Source organism: Aethalodelphis obliquidens, unplaced genomic scaffold, assembly GCF_003676395.1.
Source record: "Aethalodelphis obliquidens isolate GAN/ISIS:26980383/991018 unplaced genomic scaffold, ASM367639v1 scaffold16, whole genome shotgun sequence".
Lineage (NCBI taxonomy): Eukaryota > Metazoa > Chordata > Mammalia > Artiodactyla > Delphinidae > Aethalodelphis > Aethalodelphis obliquidens.
The window spans coordinates 9,264,445-9,288,324 of record NW_020837960.1 but is presented as its reverse complement, the minus strand read 5'-3'; the positions used below and the strand labels follow the sequence as shown (position 1 = coordinate 9,288,324).

The 23,880-nt window shown below is 41.0% G+C and overlaps 2 protein-coding genes and 1 non-coding gene across 4 annotated transcripts in view; 2 read left to right on the top strand and 1 right to left on the bottom strand.

The window, feature by feature from the left end:
• Positions 1–6,813, bottom strand: part of WBP4 (WW domain binding protein 4) — a 33,698-nt gene extending 26,885 nt beyond the window's left edge. Inside the window, exons 1-4 of one of the 2 annotated variants that reach the window (XM_027116148.1) lie at positions 6,552–6,813; positions 5,488–5,560; positions 3,024–3,086; positions 2,811–2,934 (exon numbers count right to left, since the gene is read on the bottom strand). In XM_027116148.1, coding sequence (XP_026971949.1) covers positions 2,811–2,934; positions 3,024–3,086; positions 5,488–5,560; positions 6,552–6,553 — 262 coding nt within the window. In that variant the 5' untranslated portion in view covers positions 6,554–6,813. The remainder of the gene's footprint in view (positions 1–2,810; positions 2,935–3,023; positions 3,087–5,487; positions 5,561–6,551) is intronic. The other variant, XM_027116149.1, reaches the window with a different exon arrangement.
• Positions 6,814–7,295: 482 nt separating this feature from the next.
• The window catches only part of ELF1 (E74 like ETS transcription factor 1), a 105,011-nt gene continuing 88,426 nt past the window's right edge, over positions 7,296–23,880 (top strand). The window contains exon 1 of the mRNA XM_027116145.1: positions 7,296–7,363. The gene's annotated coding sequence lies outside the window, so the exon portion shown is untranslated. The remainder of the gene's footprint in view (positions 7,364–23,880) is intronic.
• TRNAE-UUC (transfer RNA glutamic acid (anticodon UUC)) lies at positions 7,394–7,465 on the top strand. The gene has a single exon. It is a non-coding gene; the product is annotated as a tRNA-Glu (tRNA).

The window sequence follows — 23,880 nt, the reverse complement described above, 5'->3', positions numbered from 1 at the left end:
ATGGCATTTTAATGGCATCCTATTATGGCATTTTATACCCTTTATTGAACACTTGTTACAAGTGGTCACAGTAATGAGCAATTCATACCATTATGTTACTTAATTTTAGTAAAAATCGAAAGTCGTATCACTAGCAACAGGCTATTCTGGTTGACCCCAAAGCTTGTGTTTCTAAACACTCTGTAGCCACTAAAAATAATGTGTATCTTTAATTATTTAAAATAAAAGACGTATTTGACATATCATTTAGGGAATAAATAAAACCACCCCCAAACAGACCACAGCATAAAATGTACAGTATAACTTTATTAAAAAAATTCTAAAGATGTCTGGAGAAATCTTAAAAGCAGCTAGTTTTAAAAACTCTTTTCTTTGCCTATACTGTTTCACTTTTAAAGGAATACATATTCTATTTAGAAAACAAGGCTATTAAAAACATTTGATAGGAAAAACCCAATTAAATATAAAACACTAAGATTTATTTGCTCATAGGGCAGCATAATAGAATCTCCCGATCTACCTAATTGATGAGATGAATTTTCAACTACGTCTTTAATTCTGCAGGAATGCCTACAATCCTTTTTCCCCTTAAAATGAACATAAAGCTTTAACCTTGTAGAAATACTACTACCTAATAATGTCAAGGATATTTTAAAAGTCTTTTTTTTTAACTAATAATGTCAAGGATATTTTAAAAGTCTGGTCACGGACTTCCCCGGTGGTGCAGTGGTTAAGAATCCGCCTGCCAATGCAGGGGAGAGGGGTTTGATCCCTTGTCTGGGAAGATCCCACATGCCATGGAGCAACTAAGCCTGTGTGCCACAGCTACTGAGCCTACGCTCTCCAGCCCATGAGCCACAACTACTAAGCCCACATGCCACAACTACTGAAGCCCGTGAGCTCTAGGGCCCACGTGTCACAACTACTGAGCCTGCGTGCTGCAACTACTGAAGCCCATGCTCCGCAACAAGAGAAGCCACCACAATAAGAAGTCCTTGCATTGTAACGAAGAGTAGCCCCCACTCGCCACAACCAGAGAAAGCCTGTGTGCAGCAACGAAGACCCAACGCATCCAAAAAAAAAAAGTCTGGGCACAACTGTTCTTATGTGATGAGGGCAACGCCAATTAACTGTTACTCTGCTTAAAAAGTTAATCAAAAGCAGTTTTTGTTAGAAAGTAAAGAATACCGTTCCATGTTGACTACTGCAACCATTATGGAAGATCAACAACTGAGATCTGGTTTCAGGATGATGGATTTGTCATGGAAGAAATGCTTTATAGAAAATTACCAATTTAAAGTCTAAATTCAGTGACAAGATAGATATACTCCACTTAAATAATGCCTTTTATCTGGAAATGAGTTATCCTCACACCCTCAAATTATCTACCTTCTTGCTGGCGGGCATGTGGTAAAATGGGAGCCTTCATACACTGCTGGTGAGAATGTAAACTGGTTCAACCACAGAGGAAAACAGTATGGAGGTTCTTCAGAAAATTAAAAAATAGGTCTACTATACCATCCACTAATTCACATCTGGGTATATACCCAAAGGAAATGAGACTGGATTATGAAGAGATATATACTTATTGCAGCGTTATCACAGCTAAGTTATTCATAGCTAAGATAGGAAACGGCCTAAATGCCCATCAACAGATAAGTGGATAAAAAAAGATGTGGCGCGCGCGCACACACACACACACACACACACACACACAATTCAGCCATGAGAAGGGAGGATACCGTGCCATTTGCGACAACATGGATGAACCCTGAGCACATTATGCTAAGTGAAATAAGCCAGATATGGAAAGACAAATACTGTATGGTATCACCTATATGTGGAATCTAAAAAAGTCAAACTTGTAAAAGACAGAGCAAAATAGGGGATGGGGGAGTGGAGGGATAAGACTGATGTTGTTTAAGGGTACAAACTTGCAATGAATAGTAAGTAAGCCAGAAGTCTAATGAACAATATAATGAACATAGACAATGATATCATACTATAATTATGTAATATGATAAATATTGCTATAATGGCAATCCCATTACAATAAATGTATCAAAGTAACACACCATGTTACATACATATCCAATATATTCAATAAAAAAATTAAAAAGTAAAAAAAAAAACTACCTTCTAGTAGTAAAGTCACTTGATTTGTCCACACAAGGTTAATTCACTATAATTCAATTATATAAATAAACATGATTCATAGTTTTGACCATATAGATAAAGTGGACGGGGGTTATAATGCAACGCCAATTTTTTTTTTTTTTTTTTTGCGGTACGCGGGCCTCTCACTGTTGTGGCCTCTCCCGTTGCGGAGCACAGGCTCCAGACGCGCAGGCTCAGCGGCCATGGCTCACAGGCCCAGCCGCTCCACGGCATGTGGGATCCTCCCGGACCAGGGCACGAACCCGCGTCCCCTGCATCGGCAGGCGGACTCTCAACCGCTGCGCCACCAGGGAAGCGCCAACGCCAATTTTTTAAATGAATAGATCCATTTAGCCAAATAATTAGAATACATAAAAACTCAAGTGTCTCGGAAATGAACCGCTGACCTACGATAGAGCGAGGACTAGGAAACCCCAAGAGTAACAGTTGTTGTGAATGGAGGTACTGAAAGATGAAGATTTAAAAGCAAAACAAAAGTGCACAAGCAAAAGTCCCACAGTCTCAATAGGGCTGTGATGTACAGGCAAAGCACTAAGAGTATACCGAGTGTACAACCTCTCTATGGAAACAATAAGAGCTCACTGAGCATGACCTCTGATGTTACTTTTAAAACACGCTGGCTCCTTTTTTACCTGACTCTAAGCCAAGCCTTTTCAAATCCTCTTGGTATGCTTTCAGGGCAGCTGCCTCCATTGCAGCAAACTCCTTTGATGCCTTTTCTTCTTCCTTTGCCTTATCCAGGCTTTTCTGTTTAATCTGAGCAAGACACATACAAAAGTGAAAGCTAGATAAAGGGCTGATATTTACATAGAGAAATTGGCAAAGAAAGAAACAAACTAGATTACCTCACTGATCCTCCTTGCCACATTTTCCTTATGATTCTTTCCTCTTTCATGAAATTCAATGCTCTTGAAGATTAAAAAAAAAAAGAAGATACAAAGGAAAACTACACATAATGTTCACAGCAAAGTAACAGTAAATATATGGAACATAACAAAATTGAATTACAATTGGCAGAAAAGATAAAAATAATTCTAATGCAAATTGGTCCTTTTTATCAAATGATGCTAAGGAACTAAACCACATTATTTATTATTATGCCCTCTGACTACGTTTCCTTTGGTGCTTAAAATAAACTATGATGACCATATTAATAGAGAAATAGACAAGGTACCCCTGATGACTAATCTAGTGAATATGATTGTAAAGAGGACTCAAACAAGACATGAAGCCAAAGGAGGAGTGGAAAAAAAATCTTAACTTCAAGAAACACCTCTCAACATAAAATGTCAAAACCGGCGAATCTCTAGAATTTGTACTGCTCTACTTGCCACATTAGGTAAAAGACACAGAGAATAAGCAATGATTCTTAGAACCTTATTCTTCCAAACTGCGAGAAAAGTAGATGTTAAAAAACTCCTCCTAAATTGTAAACAAATACTATTACTATGTGGTAATGGTACAAAATGTAAAACTTCTATGCAGGGCAACTTGGCACTATCTGTCAAAATTAGGCTGCTGTAACAGAGAACAAAGAAACTCCTTATATACTGATGATGAAAGAGCTCCAGCATATGGTGTCCAGTTTAAAAAAAAACAACTGTGATGCACGGCAGTGTAAACAGCATGCTACCTTCTATGCGTGCTGGAATCAGAACCTGTATCTATGCCTATAGAAACAATGGAAAATTTAAAAAGTGGTAACCTATAAGGAACGATGGTAAATGGATGGATGGGGACAGAGTCGGTGAGTGAATGCTATTACCTATTTAACAGCCAGAATGCTCCCTAAATTACAAATGTGTTGTTGTATGCAGTAAGAAATTTCTGGTAACTTTTCAAAATAAGTTTTGTGAGTCAATTCTTATCTAACACATTTCCTGATTATTCTAAAGTACTGCTGTGAATTCCTCTTTAAAGTGTGACTTCATAAGGCAAATATTCATCCTCTATTTTTCATATGTTCGTTTCCTAAAGTTGGTTATATTACACAAAGAATATTTAAGGCCTGTTCAAAAACAAATTAATTTTGTTTCTAAAGGTTAAATCAATGTATATTAGCAATTCAAGAAGATGAAGAAAGACTATCCTAGAAGGAATTATTTACTCTGGATTGGTGGTCCCCAAACTTTTTGGCACCAGGGACTGTGGAAGACATTTTTTCCCTGGGGTGGGGGGTGGGGGGTGTTGGTTCAGGCGGTAATGTGAGTGATGGGGAGCGGCTGTAAATACATATGAAGCTTCACTTGCTTGCCCACCACTCACCTCCTGCTGTGCAGCCCGGTTCCTAACAGGCCGTGGACCAGTACCACTAGAGGCCTGGGGGTGGGGGACCCCTGCTCTAGATCACTCAAAAACACTGAATTGCTTGGATACTTCCAGGGAAGAGACTATCAGTGATTTGTGTAGCTTTTAAAATTTGTGGCATTTTTTTTTTTTTTAGGATGGCTAAGTCAAACAAAATAGTCAAGAACTTTAGCAACTATTCAAAAAGACAAAAAAAAAAGCAAGACAAAACTGAACAGAAAAAATCCTTAAACTCTTTGCAGATAATAGTAATAAATGTCTATCAAAGAAACATAACACTGTTAAAGATGGGGCTACTGTTCTTCTGTGCCTCCCACTCTACCAAATAATAAGGATATGAATATACATTTAAAAGATACCCTACCGTTTATGTACTATGTACATAGAGTATGACATGCATGAGATGGGGAAAAAACCAAAAATCAATGGTGCTTTTTGTTTCATGTCTTAAAAGCTGAATTTGGACCAAGACATACAGTAATAATGTGCTTAAAGGTTCCTATTTTCACATTCCATGACAAAGGTAACAATGTTCTTTCAAGTTTAAGCATTTAGAGATATAAAGCTCTGCATCAAACATATTTAACTATCTCTAAAACAAAACATACAAGAAAAAGTACAATGTCGCTTCTTTCTACATATTAAGGGCTTTCTGCTTTTACTTTTCTTTGTATATGACAACATTACAAACAGCACCATCATAACGTAGGTGTTTCATAAACATTAATGCGATGACCCACGCAATGTCCAGTTCCTTAATGTGACTGAAGGGCCACAGAGAAATAATTTGGCTTAGTACATAATCAAATTTGGGCTGATGAAAAAGAAGGCGGCTCACAGCTTTCCTACAAGGAATGAAAAGACAACAAAAATTGTTCGATGTTTTGAAAAATCAAGAGCAATGTATATGAAACTGTTTTGTAAGCTCTGAGTTTAGATCAAAAAGGAACATTTCACATGAATACAATATTATGAGAATCTTTAATAGAGAAATTATCATACAGGCCTATTGTCCGCTATCCAGCACTTGCAGTAATCACAGAATTTCTTTGGTTGGGACTTCCAGTAGTCTGCCCTGGAAAAGGAAAAACAAGTTTAAGTTTATTTACAATTAAAAAAGGTAAATTTTTGCATGATTTACAACTTCTTAAAAAGGCCGAAATATAAGCCTCTGCTACTGAATCTTGACTTGTTACACACAGCACCCTGCTTTATTATTTAGCTGAATGAAATCAGTCAACTGAAATTCTGTTGCCAGTAGAGTGGAAAAAGTCTGCAACGGATTTAAAACGCCCTTAAACAAAATAGCTTTTTAAAAAATGCCTCATTTGTTACTGTCATCAATGTGAAGAAATAAGGAACATCTTGGAGAAGATTATCTATTCTTTCCATTCCTTTCTGGCATTTTTGGAGATTACTGTTAATTGAAACATGAAGAAACTCATAAAGTTCACTTTAAATCAAGTTATTTCTACCCAAAAAACAAAACATAAGACACCTCTGGTGGGAGGCCGTGGTTCCTCTGAGACTATCAGTTAATACAGTTTGTTCTTGAGCCTCATGGCAAAAGAGAATTAGAAAAGCCAAAGGATCCCTCGGCCGGCAAGACCAAAAAATAAAAAATAAATTCATAGGCTAACCAAGGCTGGCCGCTTCTAGTAGGCGGAGGAGGCAGCGGTGGCCGCAGCCCAACCCTACAATTTCACAATACCCCACGGTTCAAGCGCTACAGAAACCAGAAGGATGCTCTCGGCCCCCAACCGTGTAGGTGGCGGGAGCGCTCCGTCGCTTTGCGGCGGCCGTCCAACCTCCAGGGGCCGCCAGCCTCCCTCCCAGAGCCCGTGCTCCAGGCCCCCAGGGCGCTCTGCGGGGTAGCATCCCCACCCCGCCCAGAAAACTGGCCCCGCCTGTCCGCTGCAGACCCCGAGCGAGTTAAAGAAGCGTCCGTCACGCCCCCCGGCTGAGGGCGGGGGGAGAGGGGTGGTGGCGGAGCTAGAGACCCGGAGGGGGAAAGGGCCGCCCGGAGAAACAAGACCTCGTTGTTTAGAGCCTGAGACCCGACTCACATGACAGGACCAGCCGCTCCGCGGGTCGCTCCGGGCCCGGCTGAGGCTCGTGTTCCCCACGCGGGACGAGTCGGAGCCCAGCTCACCGCGAGGCCCACCGCAGCCTCTGAGCCCGGACACCTCCCTTCTTCCCCCGGACCAGTGTTCCACGGTTCCCAACTACGGGTGCCCAGACGACTCAATCCGCGTTCGAAATTTCCTCTTCTTCCCCTCCCCCTCCAGGGGCGGTACTCCCGGCTCCGGAGAGGTGGGGTTGCTATAAACGGGTTGAGGTCACGGAGAAGGGGCGAAAGCGCGACGGGACCTGAGCTGAGGGACGGGAAGCTCAAGCCTCAGGTCCCCGCGTCATCCCGCCTTCTCTTTTTTTCCCTGAGATCCAGAACCTCCACCCTTCTTCTAGGCTCGCTGGCTCGTGGCCGAGGAGCTCGCGCGCCGCCTCCGCCCCGAACGCAAACAGCTGTTCCCAGAGACGTCGCCGCCCTCAACTTTGCCAACTAGTCCGCACGCACTTTGACCAGCAGAGCAGCCCGGACCTGTAGGCTGGGGGCCGTTGGCGGAGTTAAAAAAAAAGAGGTGAAACAGCTGGTTTCGGAGCCGAGAGTCGCTTGGCTCGGCCTTGCCTCAGAACTTTCCTGAGGCGGCGGAGCGACCCAGCCCCGCCCCCCGGACGCCCGCGCGCTCGGGTCGGGCGCGTTCCCTGGCTCGCGAGCGCGTGGGCAGCGGCGGTAGCGACTCGGGTGGCGCAGAGGCGGCGGCGGCTGGAGTGGCGGTGGGCGGTGGAGCTGGGGAGCGGCGGCGTTTGCGCTTGTCAGGTGAGTCACCGCAGTGTTCTCAGCAGCACTTCCCATATGGTCTAGCGGTTAGGATTCCTGGTTTTCACCCAGGCGGCCCGGGTTCGACTCCCGGTATGGGAACGGTGTATCTCTTTTTAGAAGTGGACAGGGGGGACTAACTCATTTTTATTTCCAGTGGCTCTGGCTCTTTTTTCCTGCCCCCTACCCCAGGTGATTTCGTGGAAAACGCGCGTTCGAGTAGTTGTTAGTGACGCCGTGAACTGGGCTGCGGCTTTGGGAGACACGAGTGCCGCGCCGGGCGGGCTGGAGGAGCGAGTGTACTCAGGGTTCCTCTCCTCCTGCCGGAGGCTGGCGGGGCTGAGCTGCCGGGAAGGAGTTTCACTTTCCCCGGGGCCGCCCTCCCGCCCCTCCGGCCCCCGGCCGTCCCTTTCCAAGCGCTCGGGAGGTGATGATTAACTCTGGCTTCTCCTTATCTGTCCCCAGTGCCCCCCTCGGGCCCACACCCTCCTCCTCGGCCGGCCCCTTCTGACGGTCCCAAGCGAAGCGGGGCGTGTTGCCCCCTGCCCTCGGCGCCCGGGAGCCCGCGCCCGGCTTGGAGCCCCGTTGTCTCGGCCGGGTGTTGACTAGAAACACCCCCGACACAAAGCAGCCCCCTGGCGGGGTGGGGGGGGGGCGCGGGGAGGCGCCGAGGGCTGTCCGGAGATCCTCGGTGCCCGCGGGTGCGCTCTCCTGACCGCGCAGCTGCCCGCGGCAGCCGGATTGGCCGCGTGTCCACCCCGGGCTCCCGCGGCGCCCGAGCCCCGCCCCGAGGCCGGCCTGCGAGGTCATCCCAACTTGACATCGGGGGCGCCGGCCGTAGTTCTCAGAAAGTACCCCAGAGTCCGGAGCCACAGACTTGAGTGTTTCTGCTCGGGAAGGCCTCTGGGGAAGGGCGTCCGTCCCGTTCTCCGCCCACGTCCGCCCCCCCCCCCAAAAAAAAAACACGCACACACGCTGTGGAGAAGAAAAATACTACTAGGATGAGATGTCTTTAAAGAAGAAATGTGACTTTCCAAAAGGGTCTAACGTTTTGAGCGCCGCGGATAGAAAATCCTGGGGTGGAGGTGGGGCTTGGAAGAGAGAAAATTGGCCGGAGACTGGGGAGGGGATGTTATAACAAAGTTTCACTGTATTTTTAAATATAGAAGCCCTGTGTTTATTACAAAGAAGGGGCAGCTGTGTCAGCAGCATGTGAGCTGTAAATGAAACAAAAGCGTTATCTTAAATGCAAGCTGAAATTAGAAAATGGGGTGAGCTCTGATGTTTAGTCTATTGGGCCTCCGGGAACAAATGAAGAAGGAAAAAGTGGCTCTTGTGGACGAGTCTCTGGTCAGTGCCATTACGCAGAGCAGAAGGATTAGTTGTTAGTATGTGCCTTCCCAAACTGTGTTTGATAGTTTTAACTGCACAGTGAATTTTGAACTAATCTGTTAATGTGGACAGTATGATTAAGGATGAATTACTTTCACATTGTAAATAAACTTCCACAACTAAAAATGTTTTAGATCATCTTCATTAGTTCAAATATTTGAACGTTTTCTCTACACCAAGCATCATCAGATAGTCTTGGAAGTTAACTGATGTTCAGGTTCTTCATGTTAGGAGGTTTTGGAGAGAATCCTGAATGGAGTCATATTTTGGCCCTTTTGATTAGCTGTATGACCTTGTGGTAGATCTTTCACCTTCTCTGTGCTCTGGGTTTAGAGCCATAAATTCTTGATGATACATACCACTCACAAACTTGAGAGTTAAAAGAATTGTTGAGCAATTCTTGTGTCGGTAATAAGAGTGGAAAAGTTTCATTTAAATAGAGGATTGTGTCATTGTTCAGAAACCATTTACTAAAGAATTAGGCCTGAGCCTGGAAGGAAGGAAAGATCCTTCTGCCTTAATTGCCTCCAGAAGAGCTTCAATCTTGACCTCGTATTTTGTGACGACTTGGTATCAAATTGTGCTAAAATGGATGTGATTTTCAACTGAGCACCCGGTATAATTGCAAATAGCTTTGTATATATTTGAGGGTATGCTGAGAGGAGTAGTTTGGTGACAATATATCTGTCCGAGACATAGACTTATATATTGTTGTGTACCAGGCACAGTTGGCTAGGGCAGCATCTGAGTTGCAGAATTCCTTCAAGAGCACATAGGTGAGAAGTCACTTCTACTCAGGGAAGAGGACTAGAGACCAGACAAGGAAGGGAGAGTGTTTGCCCTGGACCTTGAAGAACAGGTTGGATTTCTCCTGGTGGGGAATGTGTATCAGAAAGCGGAGGTTGGGGCAACAAGTGTGAGGCTGGCTAGTAGCCTGGCTGGGTAGGAGCACACAGTGCCTGGAGGGAGAGCCATGGGGGTCAAGTTGGGATGGTAAAAAGGGAATTTTAACTGGATAAATTTTGACTAGGTAACAAGTTGTTTTATGGCATTTATGTCACTAGACTTTTTAAAACATTTTGCGTCTCTTTGAAGAAACTAAATATAGCATAATATGTGAAAAATTCTTTTTTTTATGAGTCAAACAATATAGAAACATGTAGAATATTTTGTGCCCATAGGTTTTATGTTTAGCAATTAGATATTAATTTTTAACCAATGGAGTGGAGAAAATTAACATTTAAAAGAATGAAATCTAGGTTTAGATTATGAGAATGATCTGCAACTATATTCTTACTGGAAATAGTCTAAGACAGAGCTGCTAGTTACTGTCGGTGAAGCATACACCTTAAATTGGTCAGGACTAGGTGATAACTTTGTAAGGATTCATTCATACGCTTGTGCCTTGCTTCCAAAACACCATTGGTAGTCATGTTTTACATGTTCTCTCTTGAGCCACAAAATAAAGTGATACTAAATGAGTGGTGTGGATTACCCAAATAGTCTCTTTACTATTTGTTACTATTAGGTGCAGCTAGAAGATGTACGACAGTTCAGTAAACGTTTGCATAGATGAACACCTGTACGTAAAGAAATGTAAGGGTTGGGAAAATGACGATGGCATTTTAAAATCCAAAGACTTTACCCTGGTCTCTGAGCCTAACATTGTCTAGCCTCTACTTGGGTCCTCAACGCCACCTCCTCCCTCCTCTCCCTTTTCATTGTACTTTAGCTGCACTGGCTTCTTGCTTTTTGTTCCTTGAATGTGCCATACTTGTTCTTTTCTCAGTCTTATGTCTTGCTGTTTCCACTGCCTGCAGTATTCCCCCTCCAGCTCTGCACATCTCACTCCTGTCAGCGTTACCTTATCAGAGAGGCCTTTCTGTTTACCCTCACTAGAGACTCCCTTTTCTGGTTACTGTCTGGTTACTTTATGCTGCTTTATTTTCTTCTTTTGCGTATCTGAAATAAACATGTTTGTTCCTGTTTATTTCTTGTCTTATTCTACTAGAATATAAGTTCCATGAGAGTAAGAATACTGTGTAGTGAGATCACTCTTGTTCTGTAAGAGTCAAACAGTAATGAAGAAGTTGGTACCGTCATAGGTTGCTGGGGGAAATGTAAAATGGTGCAGCCACTTTGGGAAACTGTTTGGCAGTTCTCTCAAAATGTTAAACATAGAGTTGCCATGTGACCCAGCAGTTCCACTCCTAGGTGTATACCCAAGACAGATTAAAACATGTCCATGCAAGAACTTGTACACAATTGTTTATAGCAGCATTCATAAGCAGAAAGTGACAGATAACCCTAATGTCTGTCAACTGAGGAATGAATGAATAGAATGCAGTGTACCCATACAATCAAATATTTTTTGGCAATAAAAAGGGATGAAGTAGTGATATATACCACAGCATGGATCAATCTCAAGAACATTATGCTAAACAAAAGAAGCCAGGTCCAAAAGACCACATTTTGTATGAGTCCATTTATATGAAATGCCCAGAATAGACAAATCTGTAGAGAAAGAGGATGGATTATGGTTGCCTAGGATTGGCCGGGGTGGGGGAGGATGACACGGGGGATGGGAAGTGATTGCTAATGTAGGTCCAAGGTTTCTTTTTAGGGTGATTACAGTGTCCTAAAATTACATTATGATGATTGTTGCACAACTCTGTAAATATACTAAAAAACATTGAGTTCTACTCTTTGTGTGGGTGAACTTCATGGTATGTAAATTATATCTCAGCAAAACTGTTAAAAAAAGATTGAGGCAATCAAAAATATAGAATATTTTGTCTACATTTTACGTTTATCATTTGGATATTAAATATTTAAAAATAATAATGGAATGATTTAACACTGCAACTCTAGCTCCTAGATAGTCCAGGAATGTAGCAAGAGCTCAGTAAATAACAGACGAAGGAGGTTGAAGTATACAGATAATTACGATACAGTGCATAGTGTAATAAATGCTTAGAGGAGACTAAGCCAAGGGTTACAGGGGTTTGAAGGTCTCTAAAATGTCACATCTGGGTTTGTGTGAAGAGAATGGGGAAAGGCCTCTAGGAGGCAGCGTTTGAGATTGGCTTGGAAGGCTGCTTATGCTTTGCGGGTGGAGATGATTGAGCGGGAGACAAGGCTATAAGAAGGAAGCAGGCAGGAACAGAGGTCCCTAAACAGTTGCTAGCACATTTTTTCTGAGCTGAGAGTACAAATAGTATAGGAATGGACCAGTAGTAGTATAGTAGTATAGTGTAAGAGTGCAAGAATAGGCTACGGTCTGTAGCAGACAATGTCAGTGCTGGCAGATCTCCTCTGATGTCTTTTTATCATCCCTCCCAACCCCTAGTGTGCTTCTGATGGCTCATACTTGGGAAGAGTTGTATCCCTTGCTGGCAGAGAGCTGGAAGTACCTGGGGGTTTATCCCCCTTCCCCTAATAGCTCTCAACCCGAGACTGTCCTGTCAGGAGAATATCTTCGGAGCAGGGACTTTGACTTTTCCCCCGGTTCTGTATCATCAGCACTTGGGGCAGTGCTTGGCACTTGTTGAGCATTCAGAAAATATTTGAATGAATGAATGAATGAATGAAAACCAGGAAGTTGCAAGGTATATTCAAAGTGAAGTTTATTTCCTAAATCCCCTTGACTCTTGCAGAGCATTTAGGAGATTTTGGAAGGTTGTGATTGTGAAGGTCCTTGAATTTTGGAGTAAGGAGTTTACTTAGCTAAAAGAAGGAATTTCTGGTAATATGATACGTGTTTTAATGAAATTAATTTGGCAGTAGTGTGCAGGATGAACTGGGGGATGGAAGGGTTGTGTCTGTGGTGTCCACACTGACCAAGGTTGGGGGGTCTTCTGCAGTACAGTAATAATCTAACAACTCTCCTTGCCTCTAGTGTCTCCCTAAATAGGGTGGTGGCAAAAGAATATAAAGGATTAAATGGAAGAGGTGCATTGAAGGAAAAATTTAAGATGTCAGGAGTATAAATACTCCTCAAAGAAATAGGGAAGTTAGGAAGCATAGATTTTTTTTGGAAAGGACAGACAATTTTTGCGATTGTTGGCCAGGCAGTAAATTATTATTGCCCACCAGTGTGTGTGTGTGTGTGTGTGTGTGTGTGTGTATGTGTGTGTGTCTGTTTGATCACTGAAATTGTACCTTGAATTCAGAGACAAAATTAAGACTGTGAGACTGCCACCCTGTGGACAATATAACTTAGAACTGAAATCCTCAAAAATTATAATAAAACTTGATCCACTTGAAATTAACTATTATAGAACTGATTATGGTTCTTCCATATTGGTATATGTGGTTATGCTCATTAAATAGAAAGTTGAAATTAGTTTTTTTTCTGAACTTTTTCTGGGGCTTTTAAATAAACGGAATTTAAATGAAATCAGTAGCTTTAAAATGTTGCAAAGAAATTCAGGAATGCCTTTTAGATGGCATACTTCTTTCTCTAGAAATTTCATATCAAAGAGTGTGTTTTTTAAAACATGGTGGCATGTATGCCTGTTGTAAGGTGGTGCTTTTTTCTTGTATATTTTATCCTATTTTATACATATGTCCTTGAGAGTTATATTTCTTGAAAAATATGTGAGGACTTCCCTGGTGGCACAGTGGTTAAGAATCGCCAGCCAATGCAGGAGACATGGGTTCGATCCCTGGTCCTGGAAGATCCCACGTGCTGTGGAGCAACTAAGCCCGTGCACCACAACTACTGAGCCTGTGCTCTAGAGCCCGCGAACCACAACTGCTGAGCCCGCATGGCGCAACTACTGAAGCCCACGGCCCTAGAGCCTGCGCTCCGCAACAAGAGAAGCCACCACAATGAGAAGCCCATGCACCGCAACAAAGAGTAGCTCCCACTCACCGTAACTAGAGAAAGCCCGCGCGCAGCAACGAAGATGCAACACAGCCAAAAAAAATAAAAAAATAATATAAACACTTGTTTTGAAGAAAATAAATATTTAAAAAAGAGAAAAATATGTGAAAGTGTACCCCATCATTTTTTTCCTCTTAAGTGAAAGTGGCTTTCCCTTCCCATTTTTATAGAGTAGGATTCTATTGTTAGCAATTCGCCATGCTTTGAAGAATTGCCTTCATTGTAGTTTTGTAAATAACTTGGCTTTTATTACAGGTTATTTATTTAGAAGGGCAGTCTGCTCACAAATTAAACTGGTAAACTAGCTTGAATCAAAATGAAATTGTGGGTGTGAAAAAAATGTTTACTCTCTGCAACTCAGGAAATGGTTTTGTCTAGAACTCTGCAGAATAAAACTTTCCCAGCAGATGAGCTGCTTACAGCCTAATGTTGTAAATGGCTTACACGCTTGTTTTCCCTGAGGAGTCTGGAGGGGTGGGGTCGCCATTTAGCGCTGGAAGTTTGTGTTAGCGGTAAAGCAGAAGTGGGCTGAAGCCCCATTCTGAGATCACAGTCATGCATCCTTTCTGAATGTGATATCCAGGATGAGGAAGAGAACGAATGGCGCATCTACTGAACCCCTACCCCCTTCACTTTAGGGACCTTATGTTTTGGTCATGGAGAGATTTTCAAATGTAATGTTAATGGTTTAAAATATTCAAATATTTCTGAGTTATTTTTCTCAAAAGTGTAGCATGACAAACATGATAATAGACTTTCAATATTAGGTTTTGTTTAACCTTTTCAAAGTAAATAGATGAGATTGTGACTTTTCTGAACTATTTTTTCCTACATTTATATCTTATATTCCACAGTTGATGTATATGGTGTGATTTGAAGTAGACTATTAATGGTGAAAATGCAAATGCTTATCTAGGTCTGCAAGGTACATTGCCATATAAAAAACAGTATTATTTAGGTACTGTTTAAGGAAAGTAACTTTCAAAATACTTCATGGTCTATTTGCTCCTTTCCTAAGTATTGGGACAAAGAGCCAGTAAAATTAGAGGTATATTTCTGTTTTCTAACCTTCTTTAATGGTTTAATTATCATATCATTTTTAAAACTATGGAATTGAACTTATATAAAGACATTTTTAGCTTAATATTTAGCCTGCACTTAAACTTTGTTATCACGTGGTATCTGCCTTTTTAATGCTAGAATGGTGATTCTTTTAGGATTAATGGTAGTTAGTGTTCCCTTTTACTTTCCAAGCATGGGTTCATTTTCATAACTAAGTATAAAACATTTTGTTCTTTGAAAAATAATTCCAGCATAGATGACTTGAATTTTGATAATAACAATAACAACTGTCTCATGAGTTTTGTGTGTCTGTTGGGTGTGTGTTTACAAATCTTAATAGGTCTTTTATTTTAGAATGCAGACTATTCACTATTAAATAAATACCTTTGATTTGAACCTTTTTTTTTTTTTTTTTGCTTTATTTTAGATGTCTAGGGAGGTACTTAGCCTAGTGACTTCTAGATCCAGAGGGTCTTCTAGATAGTCTTAAATATTGTAGTTTAATCTTTTAATTTAAAGTTTCTTTTGGGTTCAAAATCCCAAGATCAGGATACATTTCTGATTTAGGATGTGTTGATATATTGCTTTGTGTGAAGCTTTTTATCTGTTTCCAGATTTAATTAAACACTTAATTCAAGTTTTCAAGGTTGTAATGGGATTTGTTTTGCCCCATCTGTGCTTATCACTGATACCTTCCTATGCCAAGGGACCCAGTGACCCTATTACCTGGGAAGGATGGGGCCCTGCCACCGAGTCATCCCCTGAGTAGGGCAGGCACTGACCCAGTCACAGAGCTGAAGTGGAAAGGAAGAGTATGATGGGAAGGGTCTGTCCCAGAAAACAGGTGGCAGGTAGGGGGAGGGGAAGCATCCTGATGGAAGGCCGAACATAGACTTAAGGAATTCAAAACTTCTTGCAGGCAGTTGGCATCAGGAAATTTCAGATATGAGAGGGAATGCCTTTGCATTATTTATTCTCCCTGTTTTTTTTGCCCTTTCACATGAACCACAATTGTTTTTTAATTAACTGATTTATTTTTTTGGCTGCGTTAGGTCTTCGTTGCTGTGCGTGGGCTTTCTCTAGTTGCGGTGAGCAGGGGCTACTCTTTGTTGCGGTGCACGGGCTTCTCATTGCAGTGGCTTCTCTTGTTGCGGAGTGCGGGCTCTAGGCATGCAGGCTTCAGTAGTTGCAGCACGCGAGCTCAGTAGTTGTGGCTCACGGGCTCTAGAGCGCAGGCTCAGTAGTTGTGGCGCACAGGCTTAGTTGCTCCACGGCATGTGGGATCTTCCCAGACGAGGGATCGAACCCATGTCCCCTGCATTGACAGGTGGATTCTTAACCACTGCACCACCAGGGAAGTCCCCTGAACCACAATTTTATTGTCCCTTAAATCCTGCTTTGAAAGACTGTTTCTTCTTTTCTATTTTCAATACCTTCTAGAATTGTCTTTTACTAGTTCATGGAACATATTTTAAGAGGGCTTTTTACAAGTTTGTAGGAAAAAGAAAGCACATAAAGTTTATATAAAAGTAAATCTGCCACCTCACACTCATTAGGATAGCTACTATCAAAAAAACCCAAAAAACCAAATAACAAGAGTTGGTGAGGATTTGAGGAAATTAGAGCCCTTGTGTTCTGTTCATAGGAACGTAAAATGGTACAACCACTACGGAAAACAGTTTGGTGGTTCTTCAGAAAATTAGAAATAGAATTACCAAATGATCCAGCAATTCTGTTTCTAGCTATATACCCCAAAGAATTAAAAGCAGTCTCAAAGAGATGCTGTACTCCCATGTTCTTAGTATCATTATTTACAGTAGTGAAAAGGTAGAAGTAACCTAAGTGTGCATAAGTGGATAAATGGATAAACAAAATGTGGCATACACTTACATGGGAATATTTTTCAGCCTTAAAGAGGAGGGAAATTCTGACACGTGCTACAACATGAATGAACTTGGAGAACATTATGCTAAGTGAAATAAACCAGTCACAAAAAGACAAATACTGCCATGATTCCACTTACATGTGGTAACTAGAGTAGTCAGAATCATAGAGACAGCAGTAGAATGTTGATTGCCAGGGGCTGGGGAGAGGAGGAATAGGGAGTCATTTAATGGATACAGAGTTTCAGTTTTGCAAGATAAAATGAATTATGGAGATTGGTTGGAAAACAATATGAATGTACTTGTTACTACTAAACTGTACACTTCAATGGTTAATTTTACCATAATTTTTTAAAAAGGAAAATTTGAATTTGTATTTGGATATGCAAATTGTAAGAGAGTAAAAAGCATCTGTAAGGAGATTGAAGTTACTTGATTTGGTCAATATTTAGATGCTTGGGATGTAACAACGAAAAAATCAGACAAGATCCTCATGAAGCCTACCTCTTAGTGGGAAAGATAGACATTGATTGAACAAGTAAAAAGTGTGTTTGAGTGTTACATGCAGAACAGGGAGACAACTAACGAGTAGGTGGAAAGGCGGCTGTAGTGAAAAGGCTTCCCTAAGGAAATGGCATTGAAGTGGGATTTGAAGGATGGGTAAGCACTGGCTAGGAGAAAGAGAGGGATGGAAAGTGATGGGAGGCTGAGGGAGTAGCATTATGGAAATGCTCCAGAGCAGGAAAGAAAGGGTATTATGCTTTGGAAAATGGAAGAAGGTGCTGAGGGCTTAATGTGAAATGTGATGGGAGATGAGGATGGCAAGTATCAGACCATATAAGGCATTGTAGGTCATGTTAAGGATTTTGAGTTTTACCTTAAACAGAGTGGTTAGACATTGCTGTGTTTCAAGCCAGGGAGTATGGAGGTGAAATGGAGTGGAAGTAAGAAAAAAAAATGTGTCTTTTTATACAGTGTACCCTTTAAATGTAAATTACCTCCTTAATCTGGTGCTTGAATGTCAGAAGGAAAAGTGGTTCAGTTATGTTTATTCAGATGATATATTGGTTGCCAGTGTGGCCTGTTAATGTGGTAAGATGTACTTAAAGGGTGAATTTAAGGGAATTGTCAAGGGTAATTGAGTAGAGGCGATTTTTACCTTTATATTCTGACTTGTTAGTTGAAACCGTAGAAATGGATGAGTTTGCCAAAGGGAGAATCTGGAGTGAAAAGAGGCTTTTCAACGGAACCTTTAGGACATCCAGTGTTCAGTCATGAGATAGAGGAAGTGGGGCAGAGAAAGCTGAGGAAGAGTAGTGCAGCATTGGGGGAAAACCAGGAATGAGACTTACAAGTCTAACAAAACAAGCTCTGAAAGTGTTAATTGGGTTTAGCCCAGTGTGGTCATTGACCTTAGTTAGAAGAGATTTAGTGACATAGTACAGGCAGGATTAGATTTGATAGACGAGAATGAGTCAAAGAATGTGTGGGAAATGAAGAAATGGAGTATAGACAAATCTTTGAGGAAGGTTGGCTGTGAAGGGAGTGAGAAAGGATGGTAGAAGGGATTGAGGTGTATGTGACAGTTGGGGTGTCAAATAACGGAAGCTTTTTTTTTTTAAAGAAAAGCTTGAATTAAAATAAAAATCTTCTTTAGATCTGTGAAATATTTGAAAAATGTATTACACACGTTGCTGATTCCCTAAATAGGATCTACTGAATACAGATGTGAACCCATTGACTTAATCTAGATATGGTATTGTGGGACTGTGTACACACAGGTGCAATCAGACCTGCCTGGTGAGGTACAAAGGTCTGTTTGTCACTATACTAATTTCTGGTCATCTGGGCAGTAAATATTGCAGAATCCTGGGTTCACTTAAGACCAACTAATTTGAGTCTTTGGTGTAGGACTCAGAAGTGTGTGTGTGTGTGTGTGTGTGTGTGTGTGTGTGTGTGTGTGTCTTTAGATGATTCTTATGCATCTGTTTTGTGGACTGTCTTTGGAGAATCATCCCAAGAATGTTTTACTTTGAAGTCTTCTGAATCCTTTTTTTTTAAAAAAAAAACATTTATTTATTTGTTTGTTTATTTTGACTGCACCGGGTCTTAGTTGAGGCATGCAGGATCTTAGTTGCGGCATGCCTGTGGGATCTAGCTCCCTGACCAGGGATCGAACCGGGTCCCCTGCATTGGGAAGGCGAAGTCTTACCCACTGGACCACCAGGGAAGTCCCTGAATGCTTTTTAATAGCTCTATCATGAGGATTAAATGAGGTATGTATGTCAAGCACTTAGCAAGGAAAGATTTTCATAACTTTGTCTGCCTGTATGATTGGAGTAGTGGTAGTGTTTTTGTTTTTTAGCATGAACCTAGCTTGATCTTTTTTCCTGACTGTAAGGGTAATACACATGTCCCCCCCGCACCCCCCCCCCCACCATAAGTCCTTCTTTAGCCACTTTTCATACTTCTTCCCTCCTCCCTGCTCTCTAAGGGCCATGGTGCTTCCTCCTATTGCCTTGCCTTTGTTCACTCCTACAACTTCCTCTGCTGATAGTACTCTGCCCCAGCCTTTTACATGACTGCCACCTTATCATTCAGGTCTCAAAGCAGCTGTCATGTTTTCTGAGAGGCCTTCCCTTATCTAAAGTAAGTTTTCTTGGTCACCCTTTGTCACTTTGTTGATTTCCTTCATATGTGGGCAGGGACTATGTTCGAATTGTTTACTTGAGTCCACAGGTAAACTGACTATATCCTGAGTCTACAGAAGAGTGCCAGGCACATAGAAGCTACTTAAATACCAAATATCACAGACGAATAATACAAATCATAAAAATTTTACTAACCGGCACAAGTACTGTTAGCTTTCAGTTGATCATTACTTCAGATACTGAAATGTGGACCATATATGTATAAATGTCAATTGTGCAGTGATACATACTGTTTTCTGACTTGCATATTTCATGTAAATATATTGTGGAGATTTTTTTTTGGTACACTGTTTTATATAGATAATCATTCTTAACAGCTGAATAATATGGTACGCTCCATATAATGAGATATGGTTTCTGTAACACCTAATTTATTTAACAGTTTGTTTTCAGTTTTTTACTGTTTTGAACGATGGTACTGAATTTCTCTCTGTATCTTTGTATATGTTATTTGTTTTGTTAGAATAAATTACTGAGACTGAAAAGGTACATAAAGACCTTTTGGGGACTTCCCTGGTAGTCCAGTAGTTAAGAATCCACCTTCCAGTGCATGGGATGAAGGTTTGAGCCTTGGTCATGGAACTAAGATCCCACATGCCGCAGGGCAACTAAGCCCTCACGCCATAGCTAGTGAGCCTGAGTGCTGCAACTACAAAGCCCGTGCTCTCTGGAGCCTGTGTGCCACAACTAGAGAGAAGCCTGAGTGCTGCATTGAAGAGCCCACGCGCCGTAACAAAAGATCCCGCGTGCCGCAACTAAGACTGGACACAGCCAATAAATAAATAAATCTTTAAAAAATATAAATTAAATGGATTAAAAAAAAGACCTTTTGGTTGTGAAATTGCCTCTGGAATGCTATTCTTATACTCTCAAAAATAGAGTATGAGACCATTTATTTCCCCATACCCTCTCTAATCATTTTACTTTTTGCTAATAGGTGAAAAATGGTATTGTTTCTCTGCTCTGAGGTTGTGAGAATGAACATCTCTTGTATTTGGCCACATTTTGTGAAGTGCCTCTTCATGCCCAATGCCCATTTTTCTAATAAGAGTGTTTTTTTTTTTCCCCCCCAGGAAAAATCATTTAATATTCATTTGCCAAGCACAGGGTATATTCAATTTGTGGGTTAACACTTAAAAAATACAGACAAAAGGCAGAAAATATTGATTTTAAAAGAAGAAAAGGGGGAGGACATTTAAAAATCCATTTAAAATTAAAACTTTTCACAGAATCTCTAAAGTGGATCTAATAAATCCTGTGTCTCAGTATAAGAAACAGGCTTAATAAGAGTGTTTGATTCAATTAATAATAGTGTTTTCTTTCCTCCACATTTTATTATGAAAGTTTTTAAACATGCAGCAAAGCTGAAGTTTTATAATGAATACTCATACACCCACTATCTAGATTTTATCATTAACGTTTTATAATATTTGCTTTACCATACTTTTATCCTTCTATCTAAAGTAAATTGCAGGGATGTCCCTGGTGGTCCAGTGGGTAAGACTCCGTGCTCCCAGTGCAGGGGGCCTGGGTTCGATACCTGGTCGGGGAACTAGATCCTGTATGCATGCTGCAACTGAGAGTCTGCAGGCTGCAACTAAGGCCGGGCGCAACCAAAATTAATTAATTAATTAAAAAAAAAAGTAAATTGCAGGCATTAGCACATTTCCATCTAAATACTTTAGCATGCTTATCACTGACTATAGTTTCAATATCTGTTTACTTTTTTCCTTTTGAGGTACAATTTTTGTAAAATTAAATCCATGAATCTTTTTAGTTTAAACATTTTATTTCAATTTAAAACAATTGGATGTTCATTGGTCAACCTTTGAAGAGGACAAGGCTGTTTTCTTTGAGAATGAGCTCACTGTTGCATTTCCATATTGTATTGCCTTTCTTATATATTGCCTTTCTTATGTATTGCCTTTCTTATTGGCTAAGATTTCTAGTTGGTTTTTTAAATGGAGCAAGAACTTTAGTTTTTGTAAAGCATTTGTTGAGTTTCAACAAATGTTTTTGCCTGGGTAAGCCAAACCTAAGACTAGGTTTTGTTTCTTTTTTCTTTTTTTTTTTTTTTTTTAAATTTGTCATATGTTCCCCCTAGTTTATCCTTTGCCTTACCTTTGGTTATGGTGCTTTTAGATTTTTATGTAGTCAAATGTCATTCTTTTCCATATCTTTTTTTTTTTTGCTGTTTGTGTCATACATGGAAAGACATTTCTTACCAAATAGTATATAAATGCTTATATTTTCTGCTGGTCCTTTTTTTTTTTTTTTTACATTTAAATCTAATTGGAATAATGTGATATAGGTTTTGTTTTTTTTTAAATGATTAGCAGTGATTTGAAATTGTTAGTTAGCTAATACTGTCTAATGAGCCCTCTTCCATTCTGTGGGGTTTTTTTTTCCCCAGACAAAATAGGATTTAATGTTTTTGTTGATGCTGTTTTTATTATAACCTAAGTTTGTATAGTATCAGATTTCTTTCTTTGGTAGTATCAGATCTCTTTTTTAAAAAAATTATTAAAGTATAGTTGATTTACAGTGTTGTGTTAACTTCTGCTCTACAGTGAAGTGACTCAGTGATACACATACATTCTTTTTTATAGTATTTTCCATTATGGTTTATCCCAGGATATTGAATATAGTTCCCTATGCTATCCAGTAGGACCTTGGTACTTATCCATTCTATAATAATAGTTTGCATTTTTTTTTAAAAGAATTCCTCACTTTTCTTATTTTCTTTCAGATGAACTTTAGCAGAGTCTTGAAGGATGGGGTGAAAGGATGGTGGGGAAGCAACAGCAAGAGCCAAGGCAGAGAGATCAGTAAATCCTGGGGACTTGTTTCTCTAATTTGTAATTGTCTGAATTCTTAATCTGTGTAACAGATGACACATGCTTATTTTAGTATCCTTAAATTTGGGAGATGTCTCTAGGGTGGTTCAAACTAAATTCTAAAGTTCAAAATGTTTATGAGGTTTTAAAAGTTTGGGATGTTATAGAAAGGGCATAGGATTCTAGGGTGAGAATGATTTTAAATCCCTGCTTTAAATGAGCAGGTCATAATTTTTGAGCAACTATATGCATCACCTATGCTATTTTTCATGATTCTGTGGGTGGACTGGCTGCTTCTTCAGAGCTGACTCAGCTAGGGCTGGATGCATAATGTAGGGTGGTTTCACTTACATGGCTGGGACCTCTCTGTGTGGCTCTCATACTCTGTGGTGGCAGAAGGGATCCTAGCAGCATGAGAGGGTAAGCCTCTGTGTGCCTCAGCTTTTCAAGCCTCTGCTTGTGTTTTATTTATTATTAATCCATTGGCCAAAGGAAATCACTTGCCCAATTCTTCATTTAAGGGATGGAGAAGTAGACTCCGCCTCTTAATGGGAGAAGAGGCAAAGTCAGTCATGTTTCACATAGGGAATTTGAAACAAATTAGTAGCTATTACTGCAGCAATTTAGCACAGGAGGTAAAGGCCTTAGCTACCGGGATATCTAACATAAAAGCCAGTGAGAACAGGCTGTGCAAGACCTGGGGGGAGGAATGCTTGATGTGTTCATGGGATAGCAGGGAGATATCAGTGTGACTAGAAGAGGGGGAGCAAGCGGGAAGTAGGAAGAGATACAATCACAGAGGCTGGGGCAGGGTACGATCTTGCAGTCCTGAACAGTTACGAAGACTTTGTGTGTGTGTGAAAAGAGGCACTACGGGAGGGTTTTGAAGCTGGAGAGTGATATGATCTGACATATCTTTTTAAATGGATTACTTCTGATTGCTGCTTTGAGAGTAGACTGTAGAGAGAGAAGCAGCAATCAGAAGTAATCCATTTAAAAAGATAGGTCAGGCTGCTTGGACTGCCTCAGTGATTGATGCAGGTAAGAGATATCAGTAACAATGAAGTTGAGTGTTAGGGTTTTATATATATTTTGAACATTGAACCAACAGGATTTCCTGACAGATTGGATGTAGGTATATGACAGTCAAGAAAGCCAAGGTTTCTGGTCTGAGCAGCTAGAAGTATTGAATAGCCACCAAGATGATTGGAGAAAACTGTGGGTGGTAGGGTACTTTTTGAAGGGAACATCAGGAATTCAGGTTTGGATATGTTAAGTTTGCCAATCAGACATTGGAATGGAGTTGTCAAGTTTGATAGAGGAGTCTGTGATACAGGAGCAAGACCTGGAGATAGAAAGTTGAGAACATTAAAATACTTAGAGCATCATATATGTCCAAGAAGTATTTCATAAAATAAATAAATCTAAATTACTTAAAAAATTTCAAGTTTTATCTGTATAAGTGGTATGGTTTCAAGTATGGGAGAAGAGCAGCAGAGCAGTTTGGCTGTAGCTAAAATGTGTCCTTTGTGATGAGAGTAAATTATGAGTTCAAAAAGTCATTAATTGGGCTTCACTGGTGGCGCAGTGGTTGAGAGTCCACCTGCTGATGCAGGGGACACGGGTCCCTGTCCAGGAAGATCCCACATGCCATGGAGTGGCTGGCCCGTGAGCCATGGCCGCTGAGCCTGCGCGTCCGGAGCCTGTGCTCCGCAACGGGAGAGGCCACAACAGTGAGAGGCCC